The 20250-nt window shown below is 40.3% G+C and overlaps 1 protein-coding gene and 1 long non-coding RNA gene across 5 annotated transcripts in view; one reads left to right on the forward strand and one right to left on the reverse strand.

Moving 5' to 3' along the window:
* The window catches only part of gatb (glutamyl-tRNA(Gln) amidotransferase, subunit B), a 63142-nt gene that overhangs the window by 39773 nt on the left and 3119 nt on the right, over nucleotides 1-20250 (reverse strand). For 2 of the 4 annotated variants that reach the window (XM_063046474.1, XM_063046473.1), the window contains exons 3-7: nucleotides 13117-13349; nucleotides 12216-12360; nucleotides 11910-12023; nucleotides 10130-10322; nucleotides 8443-8565 (exon numbers count right to left, since the gene is read on the reverse strand). In XM_063046474.1, coding sequence (XP_062902544.1) covers nucleotides 8443-8565; nucleotides 10130-10322; nucleotides 11910-12023; nucleotides 12216-12360; nucleotides 13117-13349 — 808 coding nt within the window. Of the gene's footprint in view, nucleotides 1-8442; nucleotides 8566-10129; nucleotides 10323-11909; nucleotides 12024-12215; nucleotides 12361-13093; nucleotides 13350-20250 lie in introns of those variants that run through there. The other 2 variants (XM_063046476.1, XM_063046477.1) reach the window with 2 other exon arrangements.
* LOC134345591 (uncharacterized) overlaps nucleotides 13227-20250 on the forward strand; it is a 54261-nt gene continuing 47237 nt past the window's right edge. The window contains exons 1-2 of the long non-coding RNA XR_010017733.1: nucleotides 13227-13399; nucleotides 15576-15639. This is a non-coding gene — a long non-coding RNA (uncharacterized LOC134345591). The remainder of the gene's footprint in view (nucleotides 13400-15575; nucleotides 15640-20250) is intronic.

Below are 20250 nucleotides of genomic sequence, written 5' to 3' on the forward strand. Positions count from 1 at the left end.
AGGAAAGTAAATTGCTTGACCAGGAGGGAAGATCGCAATGGAAAAATATCAGGATTTATGATGCTCCCGAAGGAGCGGAGGGGTTGTCAATGATGGAGTTTGTAGAAAAGTTGCTGCGGGAAGCACTGGAGATTCCCCCGACTATGGAGATTGAAATTGAGAGGGTGCATCGTGAGCTTGTCCCGAGGCCTTCCAGAGGCAGACAGAGTAAGCCGCGCTCAATAGTACTTAGATTCCTTCGATTCAAGAGCAAGGTGGAGATTCTACGAAGGGCCTGGGGTAAGAAGAGGGTGTTTTGGAACGGGAAGTTAATATACTTCGATCAAGATTGCCCCCCGGCAGTCCTACAGAAACAGAAGGAATAGTCCAAAGCAAAACGAATATTAAAGCAAGAAAAGATTAAATTCCAAACCCCGTGCCCTGCTAAACTGAGGGTGTTTTACGAAGGAGGGATACAGCTATATCAGACGGTAGAAGCGGCAACTGCAGACATGAACAACAGAAGGTTGCCCATTAGTGTGGTCAGACCGAGGGAAGGCCTGGCTAAGCAGTTATCCCGATCTGCTTGGGAAATGGTAAGAGAATCGAGAAGGCAGGGGACGGGAGCAGGACGAGAGAAGGATATTAGGAAGAAACTGTGAGTTCTCCGAATTCAGCCCTCATCTCCTCCAGAAGGTTTGGCTAACTTTAAAAGTGCTGATAATCTAAACGGAAACAAAAATAGACAGTGATAACCTATCTCGAGTAATACGTATTATAATGTAGATTTTATATTACTCAATTTTTTTTATTCATTCATTCCTTTTCCCCCACTTAAATGAGAATATACACACGGGAGGAATATACAGGGAAATCATTTCTGTGTAATGGACATAAGATTTTTTTTTACTTACTTTTATAGGTACTGCAGCAGGGGCCCTCAACTCACAGGTAGGAGGGGCTATCCCCCATGGCTAGACTTTTCTTCTAGCTCAACCCAGAGTCATCTAGAGACCCCAGCCTTGGAATCACACCTTTGTTACCTATTTTTTTCATTATTTGCGTTTCTTGGCTATTATTTGTTCAGGGAGTAGATTGATTAAGTTATATTCTGCAAATTTCAATGATATACTAACCTAAATACGCATGGCTAAGGACAAAGTAAAATGTATTTCTTTTAATGTCAATGGGCTGTTAAATCCAATCAAACGCAGTAAAATTCTATCAAAAATGAAAAAGGAACAAGCCCATGTAGTATATTTACAGGAAACTCACAAGTGATAATGAGCATGGAAAATTAAAGAGAATGGGCTTCACAAATTTGTTTTTCTCCTCATATAAATCAGGACATAGAAGAGGAGTTGCTATTCTCATCTCAAGCAAACTAAATTTTGAAAAAGTATTCGAAATGGGAGATAAGGAGGGCAGATATATTCTGGTAAGGAGGAATATAGATGGAAATCCAGTTACTTTATTGAATATATATGCACCCATATGAGGTGATATTATTTTCTTCCAGAAAATTACTAATATTATGGTAATTGAAACAGAAGGTCTCTTGATATGTGGGGGAGACTTAAATTTACAATTACACCCAAAGTTAGACTCTTCCAACAGAAAAACCTATGAAACAAAGTCTTTACATAAGAAAGTTAACACACTTTTTGAGGATGTGGGTCTAATTGATATATGGAGGGATCTTTTCCCCCAGAAGGGATTACACTCATTATTCTGCCCCCCATTCCGTATATACAAGAATAGACTATTTCATAACATTTGGAAAAGATAGAGACAAAATAATCACCTGTGGAATTGGGACAATAGATGTAAGTGACCATGCACCTATATATTTATCTGTTGATTTTGACCTACAGCCAAAGAATACTATTTGGAAACTAAATTCAAGTCTACTCAATGATCCCTATTTTAAGGAACAAATTAAAAAAGAAATTGGTCTTTACTTAGAATTCAATGATAATGGAGAGGTTTCACCTCCCATTCTATGGGATACTCTGAAGGCTGTCTTAAGAGGGAAAATTATAGTGATATCTCCAGATAAGAAAAGAATAAGGAATACTGTAAAACATTAGAGGAATTACAAAATAAGCTGAAGGAACTAGAGAAAAAACACAAATTGAGTTTGGCACAGGATACATTAAAGGAAATTTAAAAAATTAGCAATGAAATTAATAGTTTGGCTATACAAGAAATTAGAAAAAATTTAATGTTTCTGAAACAGAGACACTATGAAAGTGGATCTAAATCTATGAAAATACTGGCGTGGAAACTGAAAGAAAAGATAGCAGAAAATACAATTCCTAGAATTAGGGATCTGAGAACAAAAGTGGTAAAAATAAGCTAAGAACAAGATGCTATCAAGATATATATGGCAAGGTGAAAGGCCTAGGGTTCATCTCAAAACTTTGCAATTAGCCAAGGAAAGCTGGGGGAATGGGGCCTACCTTCTCTTAGAGATTATTACTTTGCAGCACAGTTGAGAGCTGTGATATGCTGGTGCAACCCATCATATGACGCTCAATGGAAAAACATTGAGGAGAGGATACTTTTCATCCCCATACAAGCAATTTTGGCTGATAACAACCTACAAAGGTACATAAACACTACTGATAACCCATGGGTGAAATGGACTCTTAAAATATGGAAAACTATTATAAAAGAATATAAACTAGAGAGAGACATTGCAATTCTTAAATGGTGTGCATATGACTCGGATTTTATGCCGAATAAACTGGATGCTAGATTTAAGGACTAGACAGCTAAAGGAATAACAGCTATTTGCAATGAAACAAGGAACACTGTTCAGTTTTGAAATGCTCAAAGAGAAATACTTACTAGAAAAACAAGACTTTTATCAGTATTTACAGATGCAACAGTATGTTAATAGGAAGGTTAAAAATGTAACCAAGGCAAGTACATGTCTGATAGAGCTACTTAGAAAAGCATACAACTAAGACAACGGTAGTAAAATAATTTCAAGCATAAGGGTTTGTCAAATCTTAAAACACATTCAACGCCATACATTAAAACAAAATCAGCAAAGGAAGGAGGGATAATAATATCTGAGGAAGAACAGGCAATAATATGGAGGTATCAGAGGAAGTGTACCAGTTCACAGAAATGGGAGTTTGGGTGGAAAAACTTGATAAGATATTTTATTACAACCTCTCAGAAATCCCATTATGATAGTAACCTCCCTGTTTGCTGGAGAAATTGTGGAAATCAAAAAGCAAACCATTATCATATTTTCTGGGAATGCCCCGTTATCAAAGACTATTGGAGTGGGATACATAATGCCCAACAAGACATCTTTAAATGTGAAATTCCCTTAGAGAGTAAGACCATATATTTTGGGTATATACCTCAAGAATGGTTGAAAAGAGATAAATACTTCAATGAACGTTCGGCTGGTAAAAAGACCCTTACCAGGAAATGGTTATCACAGGAGAGCCCAACTTTAAATATATGGATGGAAATTACAATGGACACTTACAAAATGGAGAAGATAACAGCATCTGTTAATCATAAGTTGGAACTATTTGATTCATACTGGGAAAAATGGTTTAACTACATAACACCTCCTAGGTCTGATTTTATTCTCACAAGTCAATGAATATGTTGTAAAAAAAATCACTCCCTACTCTGTACATAGTTTTCTTCTTTTGATTGTTCTTTCTTTCCTCTTCTTTCAACGAGTGTATACCTCAGATAAATATTATGTGGAGATTTGTGACAAATATGATTATATGGTATCTATGTACAGTATCTGAAATACATCTTATGGAAATGTTTGATGATGAACTTCCATAAAAAATAAATTACAAAAAAAAGAATTAGATTGTGCATTTTATCTTTACTCAATGCTATGAAAACATATTGGGGCAAATCTTTCAGGCTGTGATTTGCAGTCTGAGGACCCTGATGGCATTCAGCATGCCACCTGGAGCAAGTCCTATATTTACACAGGCTAATTGCAAGTCCAAGGTTGAGTAACAGATGACATTACATCTGTCATTATGTTTTGCTACTGGGCTCCACATGGGGTCTGGCTGTACTGAGATTTCCCAGCACTACTCTGGGGAAAGTGGCTTTCAATCCTATGTCTAAAATAATGCATGATCAGCAACACCCTTTCATTTCTTCGCATATTCTCATGTTTCTCACCCTACTGCTTAGGAAGTAAAGGTAAGAGTTTTAAAAAATTATTTTACTATAGGTTTATGTTTGTATATCCAAGTTTCTTTGTGTATTTTAAGCAACATTTTAAAAATGCTTTAATTTTTCTATCAACTTTATGGACCATTAAAAATTAATGATCAGATCAATTATGACCTTTCACAAGTTTCCACTCCTCTTTGCTATCGAATCCTTCTGGGATATAATTGGTTGTAAACTTAGTAGTACACCAATTCAGGATGCTGATGGTGAGCAAATACGATCTTATGATCCGCTCTAGGTGTTTGTAGCTGGGCGGCTAAAGAAAATTAATTTGCTTCAAGTAAAGAAATCTCAGCAAGGTGCTAAGGCTATTATTAACGATCATACTGAGCCGAATAAAACCTGTTAGGTTTTTAACTCTAGGAGCAGCTATGGGATGCACCCCTGATCTATATGTTTGGACAAGTTCAAGCATGATTGTGATGGTTCTTGTAGAAGTATCATTAAAGCTGATAGAAGTATGATATACCTCAGGTCTCCACAACTATCTATAGCTTGCAACTTTAGAATAAATGGCTCTAATAATCTACTTCCTACCTGATACACTAACACATTTCTGAATTCCTGTCATTCGTAATGCATTTATTTCTTAATATTCATCAGCAAAAAAAACAACTGCAGGCTGTATTTCCATTCCTGGCATATAGGCAGAGACTAAAGACGACAGCACCAGTGGTGATTATGTCAAAGGAGGCATAGCAGCACTTACAGGACTGTTTTGAATCAGTGGACTGGACGATATTCAGGGATTCATCTTCGGATCTGAATGAATCAGCTTCAGTTGTCACAGACTTCAAGATCTATGCAGATGAGTGTGTCCATTTGAGAATATACTGGACATATCCAAACCAAAAGCAGTGGAAGAAACGCAAGATTCATAGTCTGCTGAGGGTTAGACATATGGCATTCAAGACCAATAATCCAGAACTATGCAAGTAGTTCAGGTACGACCTACAGAAGGCTATTTTAAGAGCAAAAAACAATTCAGATTGAAGTCAAAGACTAAATTGGATGCATGTCAGTTCTGGTAGGGTTTGTAGGCCATTACCTTCTACAAGGTGAAACCTAACATCATGAATGGCTGTGATGTTTCACTCCCAGATGAGCTAAATGCCTTTTATGCACGCTTTGAAATGGAGAATAAAACTACCCTGTGCAAATCCTTGCCGTATCTGATGACACTAATCCGTCACTGAGGCCGATGTCAGAGCACCTTTCATGAGGATGAACCTTCACAAGGTAGGTCAGACCCTGATGGTGTACCTGCCAGGGCTCTGAAAGCCTGTGAATACCAGCTGGCAGGAGTACTCAAGGACATCTTCAATCTCTCACTGTTGCAGTCCCACCTGCTTCAAAAGGGCAACAATCACATTGGTGCCCAAGAGCAGGGTGAGCAGCCTCAATGACTATCATCCAGTGGTACTCCTATCTACTGTGCTTAAATGCTTTGAGAGGGTGGTAATGGCTAGATTAAACTGCTGCCAAAGCAAGGACCTGAACCCACTACAATTTGCCTATCACCACAATAGGTCTATAGCTGATGAAATACCACTGGCTCTCTACTTGGCCTTGCATCATCTGAACATTCGCCATACCTACATCAGGCTGCTGTTTACTGATTACAGCTCAGCATTCAACACCACCATACCCTCAGTACTAATCAGCAAGCTCCAAAACCTAGGCCTCTGTACCTCTGTCTGTAACTAGTTCCTCGATTTCCTCATCAGAAGACCACAATCAGTGCAGATTGGAAATAACATTTCCTCCTCACTGATAATGAACATCGGTGCACCTCAAGGATGCATGCCTAGCCCACTGCTCTACTCTCTCTACACTAATGACCGTGTGGCTAGGCACAGCTCAAATATCATCTATTAATTTGTTGATGACACAACTATTGTTGGCAGAATTTCAGATGGTGATGAGGAATGAGATAGATCAGCTGGTTGAATGGTGTCACAACAACATTATATTAAACGTTATTAAGACCAAGGAATTGATTGTGGACTTTAAGAAGTTGAGGGAACACACAACAGTCCTCATTGAGGGAATCACAAGTGGAAAAGGTGAGCAGTTTCAAGTTCCTGGGTTTCAACATCTCTAAAGATCTATCCTGGACCCAACATATTGATACAATTACAAAGAAAGCACAATAGCAGTGAAATTTCATTCAGAGCTTGAGAAGACTTGGTTTGTCACCAAAGATCTTGCAAATTTCTACAAATGTACAATGGAGAACATTCTAACTGGTTGCATCACCGTCTGGTATGGAGGGGCCACTGCACAGGATTGGAAAAAGTTGTAGAAAGTTGCAAACTCAGTCAGTTCCAACATGGGCACTAGCCTCCTCAGTATCGAGGACATTTTCAAAAGGAGGTGCCTCAAAAATACGACATCCATCATTAAGGAGCCCCCATCACCCAGGACATGCCTTCTTCTCATTGTTACCATTAAGGAGGTACAGGAACTTGAAGACACACTCTGAACATTTTAGGAACAGCTTCTTTCCCACTGTCATCAGATTTCTGAATGGACAATGAATCATAAACACAACCTGTTTTTTTGCTCTCTTCTTGCACTACTTATCTAATTTCTATTTATTTCAATAGCATGATACTGCAAAACACCACATTTCATGACACACATCAAAGTTGCTGGTGGACGCAGCAGGCCAAGCAGCATCTGTAGGAAGAGGTGCAGTCGACGTTTCAGGCCGAGACCCTTCGTCAGGACTAACTGAAGGAAGAGTGAGTAAGGGATTTGAAAGTTGGAGGGGCAGGGGGAGATCCAAAATGATAGAAGACAGGAGGGGGAGGGATAGAGCCAAGAGCTGGACAGGTGATAGGCAAAAGGGGATACGAGAGGATCATGGGACAGGAGGTCCGGGAAGAAAGACAAGGGGTGGGGGGGGACCCAGAGGATGGGCAAGGGGTATATTCAGAGGGACAGAGGGAGAAAAAGGAGAGTGAGAGAAAGAATGTGTGCATAAAAATAAGTAACAGATGGGGTACGAGGGGGAGGTGGGGCCTTAGCGGAAGTTAGAGAAGTCGATGTTCATGCCATCAGGTTGGAGGCTACCCAGACGGAATATAAGGTGTTGTTCCTCCAACCTGAGTGTGGCTTCATCTTTACAGTAGAGGAGGCCGTGGATAGACATGTCAGAATGGGAATGGGATGTGGAATTAAAATGTGTAGCCACTGGGAGATCCTGCTATCTCTGGCGGACAGAGCGTAGATGTTCAGCAAAGCGGTCTCCCAGTCTGCGTCGGGTCTCGCCAATATATAAAAGGCCACATTGGGAGCACTGGACGCAGTATATCACCCCAGTCGACTCACAGGTGAAGTGTTGCCTCACCTGGAAGGACTGTTTGGGGCCCTGAATGGTGGTAAGGGAGGAAGTGTAAGGGCGTGTGTAGCACTTGTTCTGCTTACACGGATAAGTGCCAGGAGGGAGATCAGTGGGGAGGGATGGGGGGGGGACGAATGGACAAGAAGTTGTGTAGGGAGCGATCCCTGCGGAATGCAGAGAGAGTGGAGGAGGGAAAGATGTGCTTAGCGGTGGGATCCCGTTGGAGGTGGCGGAAGTTACGGAGAATAATATGTTGGACCCGGAGGCTGGTGGGGTGGTAGGTGAGGACCAGGGAAACCCTATTCCTAGTGGGGTGGCAGGAGGATGGAGTGAGAGCAGATGTACGTGAAATGGGGGAGATGCGTTTAAGAGCAGAGTTGATAGTGGAGGAAGGGAAGCCCCTTTCTTTAAAAAAGGAAGACATCTCCCTCTCCCCCTCCAACTTTCAAATCCCTTACTCACTCTTCCTTCAGTTAGTCCTGACGAAGGGTCTCGGCCTGAAACGTCGACTGACTCTTCCTACAGATGCTGCTTGGCCTGCTGCGTTCACCAGCAACTTTGATGTGTGTTGCTTGAATTTCCAGCATCTGCAGAATTCCTGTTGTTTGCGTTTACATTTCATGACATATGCCAGTGTCATTAAACCTGATTCTGATTGAGTAAAACAGCCAAAACTGATATCAGCAGTCTCTTTACATCTTTACACATTTTATGTCAAAAATCTTATGGTGTGTTGGAGAACATTCTTCAACTGCTCCCATTCAATAATACAGCAGTTTGTAGCCAATAGTCTCTGAATTAAACAAAATATGAATTAAACAAAATAAAGTTTGTGAATACAGAAGCATGACCTCAGATGTAGAGAACATAACGCTTACCTGCCATATTTGCATGACTTGTCCCAAGTGTCTGTAAAATAAGTTGAAGCTCCCTAACTGCTGCTGCAGCTTCATCACCACAACACATATCTGGTTCCATAACAATCTCTATTAAACCAATCCCTGCAATCAAAAAATTTAGTGTTTATTTCTAGAGGGGAAAACACATTTTAAAAGGGAGGGGTACATTGAGATGGGAAGTCATACATCCTACTGCAATTTGTAATTAAATGAAGTTTTGAAGAATATTGTTTCTGCTATGAAGGGAAATGCAGTAATGCACACAATAAGAATGAAAGGCATATCAGCTATCTGTTTATATTTAACTATTGGCATGAACAGGGAGACATGCTGGTGTTTTCTCAAAGGTGGGAAAGATAACTTGCAGTCATTTGAATGGACAAAATTGACTTGCACCTCATTAGAAACACTGATCCTTTTGCCAAAAATGGGCAATTTCCAGGTGAGAGTCTTTCACATGCATAGCAACCTGCATTATTTATTTCATGCAGTGCTCCCAAAGTGGCCTCCTCCACATCGGTAAAACTGGAGAAAGACAGACCCACTGCCTCAATGAGCTTTTTTGCTCCATCCATTGTTGCTATCTGGATCTCCTGGTTACCAGCCATTTTAATTATCTACCCCATTCCTACACCAATGTTTGTTAGTGGCCTCCTTTACTGCTAAAGTGAGGCTAAACACAAACTAGAAGAATCTATATTCTACTTGGATAGTCTGTGATCCAGCCGTATGAACACTGAATTTTCCAACTTCCTGTAAACTACCCCACATCCCTTTTTTTCTCTCCTCCTGAATTATCCAGTCTCCATCACCCTATCCCTTTTCCCTCATCTGCCCACTCCATCTACCCATTACCCACACACTGATTCCCCTCTCCCACTGCTATCTGCCCCCCCAACCTCCTTCCCTTTAGTCCGTGCTACACCTTACTCTCTTACCAGATTACATTTTCACCCCACTGTCACTTCCACCAATTATCTCCCAGTTTCTGGTACGATACCATGCTCCCCTCCCCCATTGGCCTGTCAATCCCTCTCACCTGGATCCACCTATTGCCTTACAGCTTGCCCCACCCCTTTCCTCTACCTTTTTAAGCTAGCTAAATCCCCCTCCCACCTTTGAGTCCATTTCCCTCCATAGACAATGCCTGATTTGCTGAGTTTTTCTGTCTTTTTGGGTGTTACTAAAACCTAAGCATTCCATCTGCAGTATAAATCATCCAAAAAGCATTTCTGATAATGTCCTCAGAGCCACCAGATCAAAATTATGAGTACATACTCATGTTATTCACCTGAAGAGTCAAGAACCATGAAATAGTGGGCTGATTAAGATTCTAACAAACCCTAACATCAAAACAGCTTCCATAATGAAAATCATATTTACATTAGGTTACTGGGCAATATAGCTGAAGGGTTTTATTGGCTCTGACAACTCTTACTGTTGGTGTGTGTGTGCATTTGGTAGAAGAAAATTAGTAAGGACTAATATGGAATTGGAATCACATTCCATTGTACATTAACCCAGATTTTGGAACCAGAGCCATTTGGAGCAGTAACCAAACCCTGTACCTAGTGACTCAAGTGGGAAAGTTACAGGTAGCCAATGGCTCCTTCCTTAAAATAAGCCAGGTGCCCACTATGATGGCATAGTAAATCTGTACACCTACCAGCCCTGTTTAAGTCAATTAATGTCTGAGTCCTTGCATCATCATGAAGACTTTTGCCACTATCTTGCTCCAGCTGGATCTGTTTGATTCGCACAAGCTTGGGTATCACATGGTTCTTCCCAATACAAAGGTTGTATCTGAGGCTTCCATTGATGGCAATTGGACATCTCTGCTGTGTTATCTGATATCCAACCTAAATGGATATACATTACTTTGCAAAAAGTCAGATTAAAATCAGAGATTAACTGTCATGAATTCTTAATACATTTCTATAGATGTTCTTCCGGGAGTGTTAACAGCCCAATCACCAAACCAATAGCATTTTTCTTAAAAAAAATGTATATTCATAAATCTCTCAGTAAATTTGCATTACCAAGGCAATAATAGGGCCAATCATTTGCCTTTGCACCCAAGTCCTGATATTATCAAAAAAATGAAAGCAAATTAGCTAAGAAAACCAAAATTAATCTAAAATTACTGAAAACAATAGAAATAAAAATATCTATATCAAGTGGAGATGTGAAAGAGTTTGATGGAGAGTGGGGAACAGAATCTGTACTGCAGAAAAAATATTCTAGTACAGACATCCAGGTTTATTATTTGTCAGCTTCATTTCACAGCCATGGAGAAATGTTTGATAGTAATGCATAACTGCTGTTGTATGCCCTCTGCTGAATGGATAAAAACATCACATCAAGAGGAGCTTGAGCCCTCTGCTGAATGAGAGGTTTGGGCAAGGTTTGGTGGCCAAGGTTATTTTAGGAAACTGTGCCCCAGTTTTACGCATCATCTAAACTGACTGAGGAAGGGCATAACAATGAACCATCATAAACTTTAGAAAATCCACTTCTTCCACAACTCTCTCCCCACAAAGTAACTGTGTAATTTCATGGCAGTGGGGAAGAAAAGGAATTAAAATGAGGTATAAAGAAAATTGTTAATTTACTCTTCATCCCACCCAGATTGTCCACACTACTTCACATGAATAAGATTGCAGTTTTAATCTGTGGCCCATATGACATTAATTGATAACTTTAAAAGCTGGGATAATAGCAGGAAGCCTACAATTGGTCATGCATTTAGGAGATACTGTAAATCAGGCCTGAAACTGTATACTATAATTTTCAGAGGTGAAAGCAAACTGTTATTGAACAATAAATGGAAGCCTGTCCTGATTGACCCTCTCTGTGGCTGAAGGAAAGGGCATCATTTGTGCTCCAAGACAAAACCATTTTGACTGGGGGGGGGATTATTAAATTTTATCCATCACAATAAAAATAAAGACTGTCATAAAGTGAAAAAATGTTTGTAATATTATTCCAAAATCAAATTTTAAAAAATCAAAATTACAATGCAATCACCCCTTTTTGAACTTTAAGATGTTGTATTTAACATTAGAAGGAAAAATATTGATTGCCATTAGTAATGATTTTAGATATTTTCAAGCTAATTCCAATATCATTAATTAAAATGCATCTCAGCAATTTTTAGTCTTTTAAACAGTGAAATAACACATTGATCATGCCCCAAATTTCTGCAAGACAAATCAAAGCATAAATTCAATGTAAATTGTGCTGCAGTCACTCAAATTAACATTTTGAAACAGACTTAAATGTTTTTATGCTAAATTTATATTACTCAAGTATGCCTTTGTACTTCAATCAGCTTAGCTTATCAGCAAGTTTTGGTATTCTATTTCATTGATATTATTTATTAAAAACTCAAATCATCTTAAAAATAATCTAATTCATACAAGTGAACTGAAAAGGCACAAGCTTACTGGCAGGTCAGCATAGAAGTAGTGTTTTCTGTCAAAAGTAGATTTCTTATTAATAGTACAATTTACAGCTAATGCTGTCTTCACAGCTCCTTCGACACAATGCTTATTTAGAACCTAGGATGAAGAAATACAATATGATTAAGAGGTATCTTGTAGGAATCCTATCCAAATGAGGTTATATGAATTGCAATTATTTTCAACTCAATAGCTTAAAGGTTCAAAGATCCAATTTAATGTCAGAGAAATGTATACAATATACATCCTGAAATGCTTTTTCTTAGTATGAACTTATTTAAAAATACTCACTGGTAAAGTGCCTGGAAGTGAAGCATCTAAAAATGACACCAATGAATTTGGAGGTGCTGTAAACTGCACCTGTGACCCAGAGAAAAGTTTGGAGTTGGAGCATAGCTGAGCATGGACTTCCAATCCCACAACTGCCTCCCATCTGCTGGAAAAAAGGTAGTTTATAAAGCGCAAGAAATAAACATGAAGAATAATCACAATTATAACCCCTTATACAAACAATTATATCTATTCATCTACTTAATTGAAATATTTCAAAATTACAAGTATATGTTCATAACATTTGAATTTATCAGTTTGATGTTTTTATGTTTACCGTGAATATTAGGAACCTAAGTTTTCAGTGTTCGATTAGTTGAAAATGCTGTTGCTATACCAGCGGAACCTAATTTTGCTTGGGGTAAACTGAATATAGATAGCTGCAATGCAGAAAGAAAGCGGTGTGCTATCCTTTTAAGATAAAAGGCTGATTGGAGGATATTATTTTTTTTTAACTAGCTGGTCATTTATTTTGTAATCTGCCTAAGGTTTCCTTTACCCAAGATAATTTTGTTGAAATTTGTGTGCATCAGCTTATTTAAATAGTCCTGTCACACTACAAAAATTTGAAAACTGCATTTTAGTTGGATTTCTGATGAGGTTGCACTTGTTAATCGAATAAAGACCTTCACTGCATCCCGCAAGACCAAATAAATCAATTTTATAGAAATACACATAGTTTAATTACACTAGAGATGTGTAATAAAACACTTGTTGGCCATACTATCGCTGTCAAGACAAGAAGCTACTGCAGTGAAAGAGCAGATCAAACTGAACGGCCACCGGCTCCCGAGCCCGGAAACTGATCTCAACAACACAGTAGCACGGTGAAGCAATACCCCGCGGTGCGAGCCGCCATCACCTGCCGCCTTGCCGTCCCGCCGTGGACCGAGCGCTTCGCCCGAAGGCCGTTAAAGGGCACAAGGTCGCGCTGGCGAATGCTCTCACCCTCCGGCAGCTCACACCGAGCGCCATAACATTGCAGCGCCGGATGACGTGAGGAGCGCAAGGCCTCACGGGAAGTGTAGTCCGAATCGCAGCTCGCCTGTGGACCACGTGACGTGAACTTGCGCTGTGTTTATCCAGGAGTCCGTGCTTTTTAAAGAAAAAAACAGATGAAAGTGTCAAAAATACAAGGCGACAGAGTGAGTGGGAGCGCAGTGTAATATGACAATTTTTGATTTTTAAAAATCTTGACAGGAGATGGATAGGCCATGCGGCTTCTGGGATCAGCTTCTCCATCCAATATTATTTCTGCGGCCTTTCTTCGTCACGTTCTTCTCACACTTATCGGAATTAAATTACAAAATGGCATTGCGCTGGCTATTTTACCAATCATGCAGTAACTTATGACCTTCCCCTCAGTATCAACAACATGGTAGTGTAGCGGTTAGCGTAACACTATTATAGCTCGGAATTTGGAATTTAATTCCAGCTTCGTTACCTCCCACAGTCCAAAGACTTGCCCTGGACGAACCCTTGAAATGAGTTTCAGGTACGCTCATGGTACAATAGCATGATCAGTAAGTTGTAGATATAGAAATCCAAAAATAATTGCCAATGCTCTTTCGATTAGAGAATGAATTTTTAGCAAATCTTTCTTGGCTTGGCTTACCTTCCTTGAATAGATCTCTTTCTTTTTAATACATTTTAAAAACTCATAAGGCAAACATAATAAACATCTGTTAATTAACTGGCTTAAGCCAAAATAGGATTTATTTCTTCTAAAGGTAGACTCGGTAGATTTAATTTAAATAAAGGTTGTTAATTGATTATAATTAATGCTATTCAGAACATGAAAGCCATAAGCCAAAGCAATATGAATAAAAATACAGCCTAAGACACAATTTTATACAAGATTTTGAAAAAAAAATCAGCTGGATGTAAGGGGAAATTGGGAAAGGTAATTCGGGAGAGAGAGGCTGACATCACAGCCGAAGTTGGGTGAGACCATTGCTCGGAAAGCACACTTCATGCTTCTCATCAGCCTACCATCCTCCCCTCTGTGCAATACAATGCTCACCAATTATCAGCCTACTGCCCTCCCCTCCTTGAAATACAGCACTCACCAATTATCAACGGCCTCCACTATCTCGCATCAAAAACTGTGAATGGACTCAGTCAAATGAACATGGTGGTGCTGCACGCTGACAGACCTCTAACGGAGCTGCTCAGTCATTGTGTGTTGCACAAAGTTCAAAAAACAATGTCTATTTTCTTCAGTCATGATCTCTTGCGGAACTCCCAGGGTTCAGCGGAACCCCGGTCGAGGAACTCTGAGTTAGAGTTAATTGGGAATGTGGGGTTGCTGGAAGGGCCAGAAGGAGGGCCTACTCTGCGCTGTATCACTAAATTTAAAAAAATTGCCAATTTTCCTGTCACCTGCTTTACTTACGCACAATGCCTCCTCTATTCAACTTCATTGTCATTCAACCAAGCACACATATGCAGCTAAGTGAAACAATATTATTCGGGCGAAGGTGCGCATAGTATTAACACAATAATATTTATAGATTTTTAAGAAGTATTCTGTCGATACACAAATTGACTGGAGGAACTCAGCAAGTCAGGCTGCATCTATGGAGGGAAAGGACCTTTTGGATTTAGATTCTTCATGTGGACTGAAAGATAGAGGGGAGGCAGCTGGTATAAAAGGGTAGACCAAGAACTATAAAGCAATAGGTGGATTCAGTTGAGGTGGGGTGGGGGATGGGGTTATAGATTAGAGGATGAGAGAGAGGAAATAGCGACAAGCCAGGAGGTGATAAGTGATAAGCTGAGTGATATTGGGCGGGGTGATTATAGGAAGAACTAGGTAGGCCAGGAGGGTGGCAGTTCACTGGAAGCTGACAATTCAGTGTTGGTGCCATCAGGTTTAGATGAGCCAGGTGGAACACGAGGTGCTGCACCTCTAGTTTGCATTTAGCCTCACCCTTGCTGAGGATAGAGGTGTTGTTGTGGGAATAGGGAGGAGTATTTAAATGGCCTGTAACTGGGCAGAGCACTCACCCGGTTTTCATCTAGTCTCACTGATGTAGAGGAGGCCACATTGGGAGCTTCAAATGCAATGAGTTAGGGTGGAAATTTGCATGTGAATGTTTCTCTCATCTGGAAGGGTTGTTTAGGGCTCAGGGAGGAGGTATAGGGACTAGTGTTATACCCCCTATAATTTCAGGGGAGAGTGCCCTGGGTGGGGAGAGAAGAGTTTCCCAGCCCATGCTCCACCCTTTCTCTCCACCTTCTTATGCTGGCTATCTTCTAACTTTCAGTCCAGATGAAGGATATCGACCTGAAATATCAACTGTCTATTTCCTTCTGTAGACGCTGTCTGGTCTGCTGACTTCCTCCAGTATCTTGTGTGTTGTTCCAGATTCCAGCATTTGCAGTAGGTATATTGACTCTTTGTTGTTTCTGTCAAAATGTATAACTTCATACATCCCAGCGTTAAATTCCATCTGCCCAATCTGCCAGCCAGTCAATTCTCTGTTCCTATCCTCTCACTGCTTATTACATGTCCAAATTTCATGTTGGCTATCAACTTTACTCTGTACAACTACATCCAGAAAGGCTATAGTCTTGTCATTGACCCCCTTGCGAACATCACTGTTTACCCTGTTGTATGGTATAAGTGAGCCATTCATCGTGACTTTCTAGTTTTTGCTCAAGCCAAATTTTATCCATACTGAGACTGATCCCTTGATTCCATGAGTCCCCAGTTGTGCTAACCAGCCCAAAATGTGGGACTTAGTCAAACAACTTCTGAAAATCCATATAAACAGCATCCAATGCATTCCTTTATTAACCTCCAAAAATTTGATCAGGTTCCTTGAGGACAGTTTGCCTTTAATAAATTCATGCTGGGTATCCTTAATTAACTCAAAAACTTCATAAATGAGGAGGAAGTATAAAAACATGATTAAATATACTGTATGGAAGTCCTTTCAGTAGTTATTATGTAGGACTAACTCTGGCATTGCTGAAGAGTGTTGCAATATTAATTGTTTCTGAGTCTTTTGAACATATCTGTTTTTATTTCAGATTTCCAGCACCTATAGATAGATTATTTTCAGCTGGCTTTTTGACTGTGGTGCACATATCAGCCAAACTCAGATTTGTTCTTATCTGACACGTGTGCACAGGATAGCCACCAGGAAAGAAATTTCGGCTGGTTCTTTTTCAAACCCTTCCACATTCCAGAATCTGAGTGTACCAATATGGCTTGAGTAAAATCAGTTAATTCACTGCAAATCAGAGAACGACACCCGGACCTTTCCTGATCCATAATCCAGGCACACCATTACCAATGCACTTACAAGAACAGCACTCAAAGGAATTTCCCACTCCCCCAAAACATGATTTTGTCATATGCTGTCCATTGATTAAGAATGAGCAACTATTATTCTACAGATATCCAGCAAGGTATTGAGGAGGGTTCTGGATGTTTGCTGGGTAGTGAGTGATGACTCTATTACTATTAACATGGGAAATGCATGTGTGAACTTCAAAGCACAGAATCATAGAAACCCACATTGAAGATAACCTGCTTTAACAAACTCTATTCCTCCTTGTTATTCCAAAGCATTAAAATTGTAATAAAGGCTGAGATATTTTCTTGACACAAGTTTCAAAGTCAGCCAAGTTTATCATCATCTGCACAAGTACACATATTCACAGGAGCAATGAAAAACTTTCTTGCAACAAGAAAATAAATACATAGCATCATATAAGCAGTTGGTTTTCTCATGGACTAGTTGAGTGGAATTCTCTACCTTCTGTGATTTTATACTTGGTATATTCTCAATATTGGCTTGGTAGCAATCTAGAAACAGCATAATCATTGTATAAGCTGAGGTGCTGTTTTACCTGCTGGTAGAGTACATGCTTAGTTTCTCTCCATTCTCTTCCTGGAAGAAGTATTTAGCTGCAGTGTAATGTTTGAACACTGACAGGTTATATGCATTATTTAAGTCCTGCCGAAGGGTCTCAGCCTGAAACATCGACAGTTCTCTTTTCAATAGATGCTGCCTGGCCAGCCGAGTTCCTCCAGCATTTTGTGTGTGTTGCTTGCATTATTAAGAGTGTTTTTTGTCCAAAACCACTTTAGGGTAGTGAAGCATTGATTAAAATCACTGATTAAAGTCGCAGTTATATTGAAGCTAATCTGGCCCTGAAAGTTGTGTAAAGTTGATTCATTCTGTCAGTAAATTGAAACTAGTGTTTTGGACACTAGATGGTACTGTAACTCCTACTTTGCAAGGAATGAATACAAGTCAGAATTCAGAATCAGATTTAATATCATTGAATTGAATTGAATTGACTTTATTACTTACATCCTTCATATACATGAGGAGTAAAAATCTTTATGTTACATCTCCGTCTAAATGTGCAATGCACAATTTATAGTAATTTATAATAAACTGTATGTACAACAGGATAGTCAATATAACATAGAAATACAGTTGTGTCAGCATAAGTTAAGCAGTCTGATGGCCTGGTGGAAGAAGCTGTCCTGGAGCCTGTTGGTCCTGGCCTTTATGCTGCGATACTGTTTCCCGGATGGACGCAGCTGGAACAGTTTGTGGTTGGGGTGACTCGAGTCTCCAGTGATCCTTCGGGCCTTTTTTACACATCTGTCCTTGTAAATGTCCTGAATAGTGGGAAGTTCAAATCTACAGATGCGCTGGACTGTCCACTCCACTTTCAGCAGAGTCCTGCGATAGAGGGAAGTACAGTTCCCATACCAGGCAGTGATACAGCCAGTCAGGATGCTCTCAATTGTGCCCCTATAGAAAGTTCTTAGGATTTGGGGACCGACACCAAACTTCTTCAACTGTCTGAGGTGAAAGAGGCGTTGTTGTGCCTTTTTCACCACATAGCCCTTATGTACAGACCATATGAGATCCTCGGTGATGTTTATGCTGAGGCACTTAAAGCTGTTCATCCTCTCAACCCCAGATCCATTGATGTCAATAGGAACTAGTCTGTATCCATTCCTCCTGTAATCCACAACCAGCTCCTTTGTTTTTGCAACATTGACGGAGAAGTTGTTTTCTTGACACCACTGTGTCAGGGTGATGACTTCTTCTCTGTAGGCTGCCTCATTATTATTCGAGATTAGGCCAATCAGTATAGTGTCATCAGCAAATTTAATTAGCAGATTGGAGCTGAGGGTGGCGACACAGTCATGGGTATACTGAGAGTAAAGGAGGGGGCTTAGTACACAGCCCTAAGGGGCACCTGTATTGAGGGTCAGAGGGCAGAGGTGAGGGAGCCCACTCTTACCACCTGCTGGCGATCTGACAGGAAGTCCAATATTCCAGCAACACAAGGCATGGTGAAGGCTGAGTTTCTTGTCGAGCCTGGAGGGAATTACGGTGTTGAATGCTGAACTGTAGTCTAAGAACAGCCTCCTTTTTCTCCAGATGTGTAAGGACAATATGTAGAGCAGTGGCTAATGCGTCATCTGTCGATCGGTTGTATTGGTAGGGGATCCAGTTTGGGTGGTAGCAAGCTGCAGATGTAGTCCTTGACCAGCCTCTCAAAGCATTTGCTTATTATTGAGGTGAGTGCCAGTCGTTCAGACATGTTACCTTGGTCTTTTTAGATACAGGAACAATGGTGGATGTTTTGAAGGAGGAGGGCACTCTACACTGGGAGAGGGAGAGATTAAAAATGTCTGTAAGCACACCTGCTGATTGTGCCGCACATATATTGTGAGATTTGTTAACTTTACAGCAGCAGTACAGTGAAATACATGATAAATAAATATAGAGAAAAACTGAGTTAGGTTAAGTGTGTGTGTATATATATATCTCAGTTAAACAGTTAAGTTAAATAAAGTAGTGCTACAAACAGAAATAAAAAAAAGCAAGGTGGCATTCATGGGTTCAATATGTATTTTAGAAATCGGATGGCAGAGGGGAAGAAACTATTCCTGAATTATTAAGTGTGTGTCTTCAGGCGTCTGTACCTCCTTCCTGATGGTATGTCCTGGGTGGTGAGGATCCTTAATGATGGACGTCGCCTTCCTAAGGCACCGCTCCATCAAGATATCAAGGATATCAAAGGAAGCTACTTTTCATATTTTTCTACCAGTTTCCACCCTGCTGTTGCTTTCACGTGATACATCTCTGAGTTTTCTCTTTCTTTTTCATACTTTCTATCTCCTTCTCAAATTAGTGTCCAATATATGTTATGAAACCCCTGTTTACTGGGCGTCTCTGGTAATATGGCTGATTAGCCCCTCACTAACAGCCTCTGGACTCTGCGGCTTCTCAGGCTTCTTATGTCTAGGGCGTATATGACTTTGTCCCGCCAAACCCGTGAGGTTGGGATGTCTCACCCACCCAAACCCTGGTTTGTGTGAATGCTGTGTGATTTACTGCCCCCTGCTATTGCCCATCAGCAAGAAATAACAGATCGTGCACGGCCTACGATTATTAAAAAAAGTATATTCATAAATGTTAGCTTAAACAAATAGTTATTAAAGAAAAGAAAGAAAAATAAACAGAAGGGCCCATCATAACTAAGCAGTCAAATGTGCACATAAGTTGGAGCTCCTCTTGCATTTGCCTTTAACTCACTCACTGAACCCTTGGTCTGCGTGAAAGCACACACCATCTTCTGAATGTCAATCAAAGTCCATCTCAAACAAACAGGCTCTCCTACAGGTGTATTGGTCCTCCCTCCTTGAAGCCATTCATCTGCACAAGGCACCTTGTGCAACAGGGACAGCATCCTCAGTCATCTTCTCTCCTGTCTTCTCCCAGCTCCTGCCAAAAAGACCTCGACCCACACCAGTATCCCTCACAAAAACCTACTTGCCCAGCTTTCTCTAGAACCTTCTCCCAATTCCACCATCGTGATTGGGTGACATCACATTCCTCAGTTGAACACCCCACCCAAGTCCCTTATCTCAGCTCAAACCCAAACAGGCTGAAAGCAGCACAGACTGCTCTTACAGAACTGCCAAAATGAAATACCCACAGCATAGCAG

The sequence above is a fragment of the Mobula hypostoma genome, chromosome 4 (genome assembly GCF_963921235.1).
Source record: "Mobula hypostoma chromosome 4, sMobHyp1.1, whole genome shotgun sequence".
In the NCBI taxonomy this organism is placed as follows: Eukaryota; Metazoa; Chordata; class Chondrichthyes; order Myliobatiformes; family Myliobatidae; genus Mobula; species Mobula hypostoma.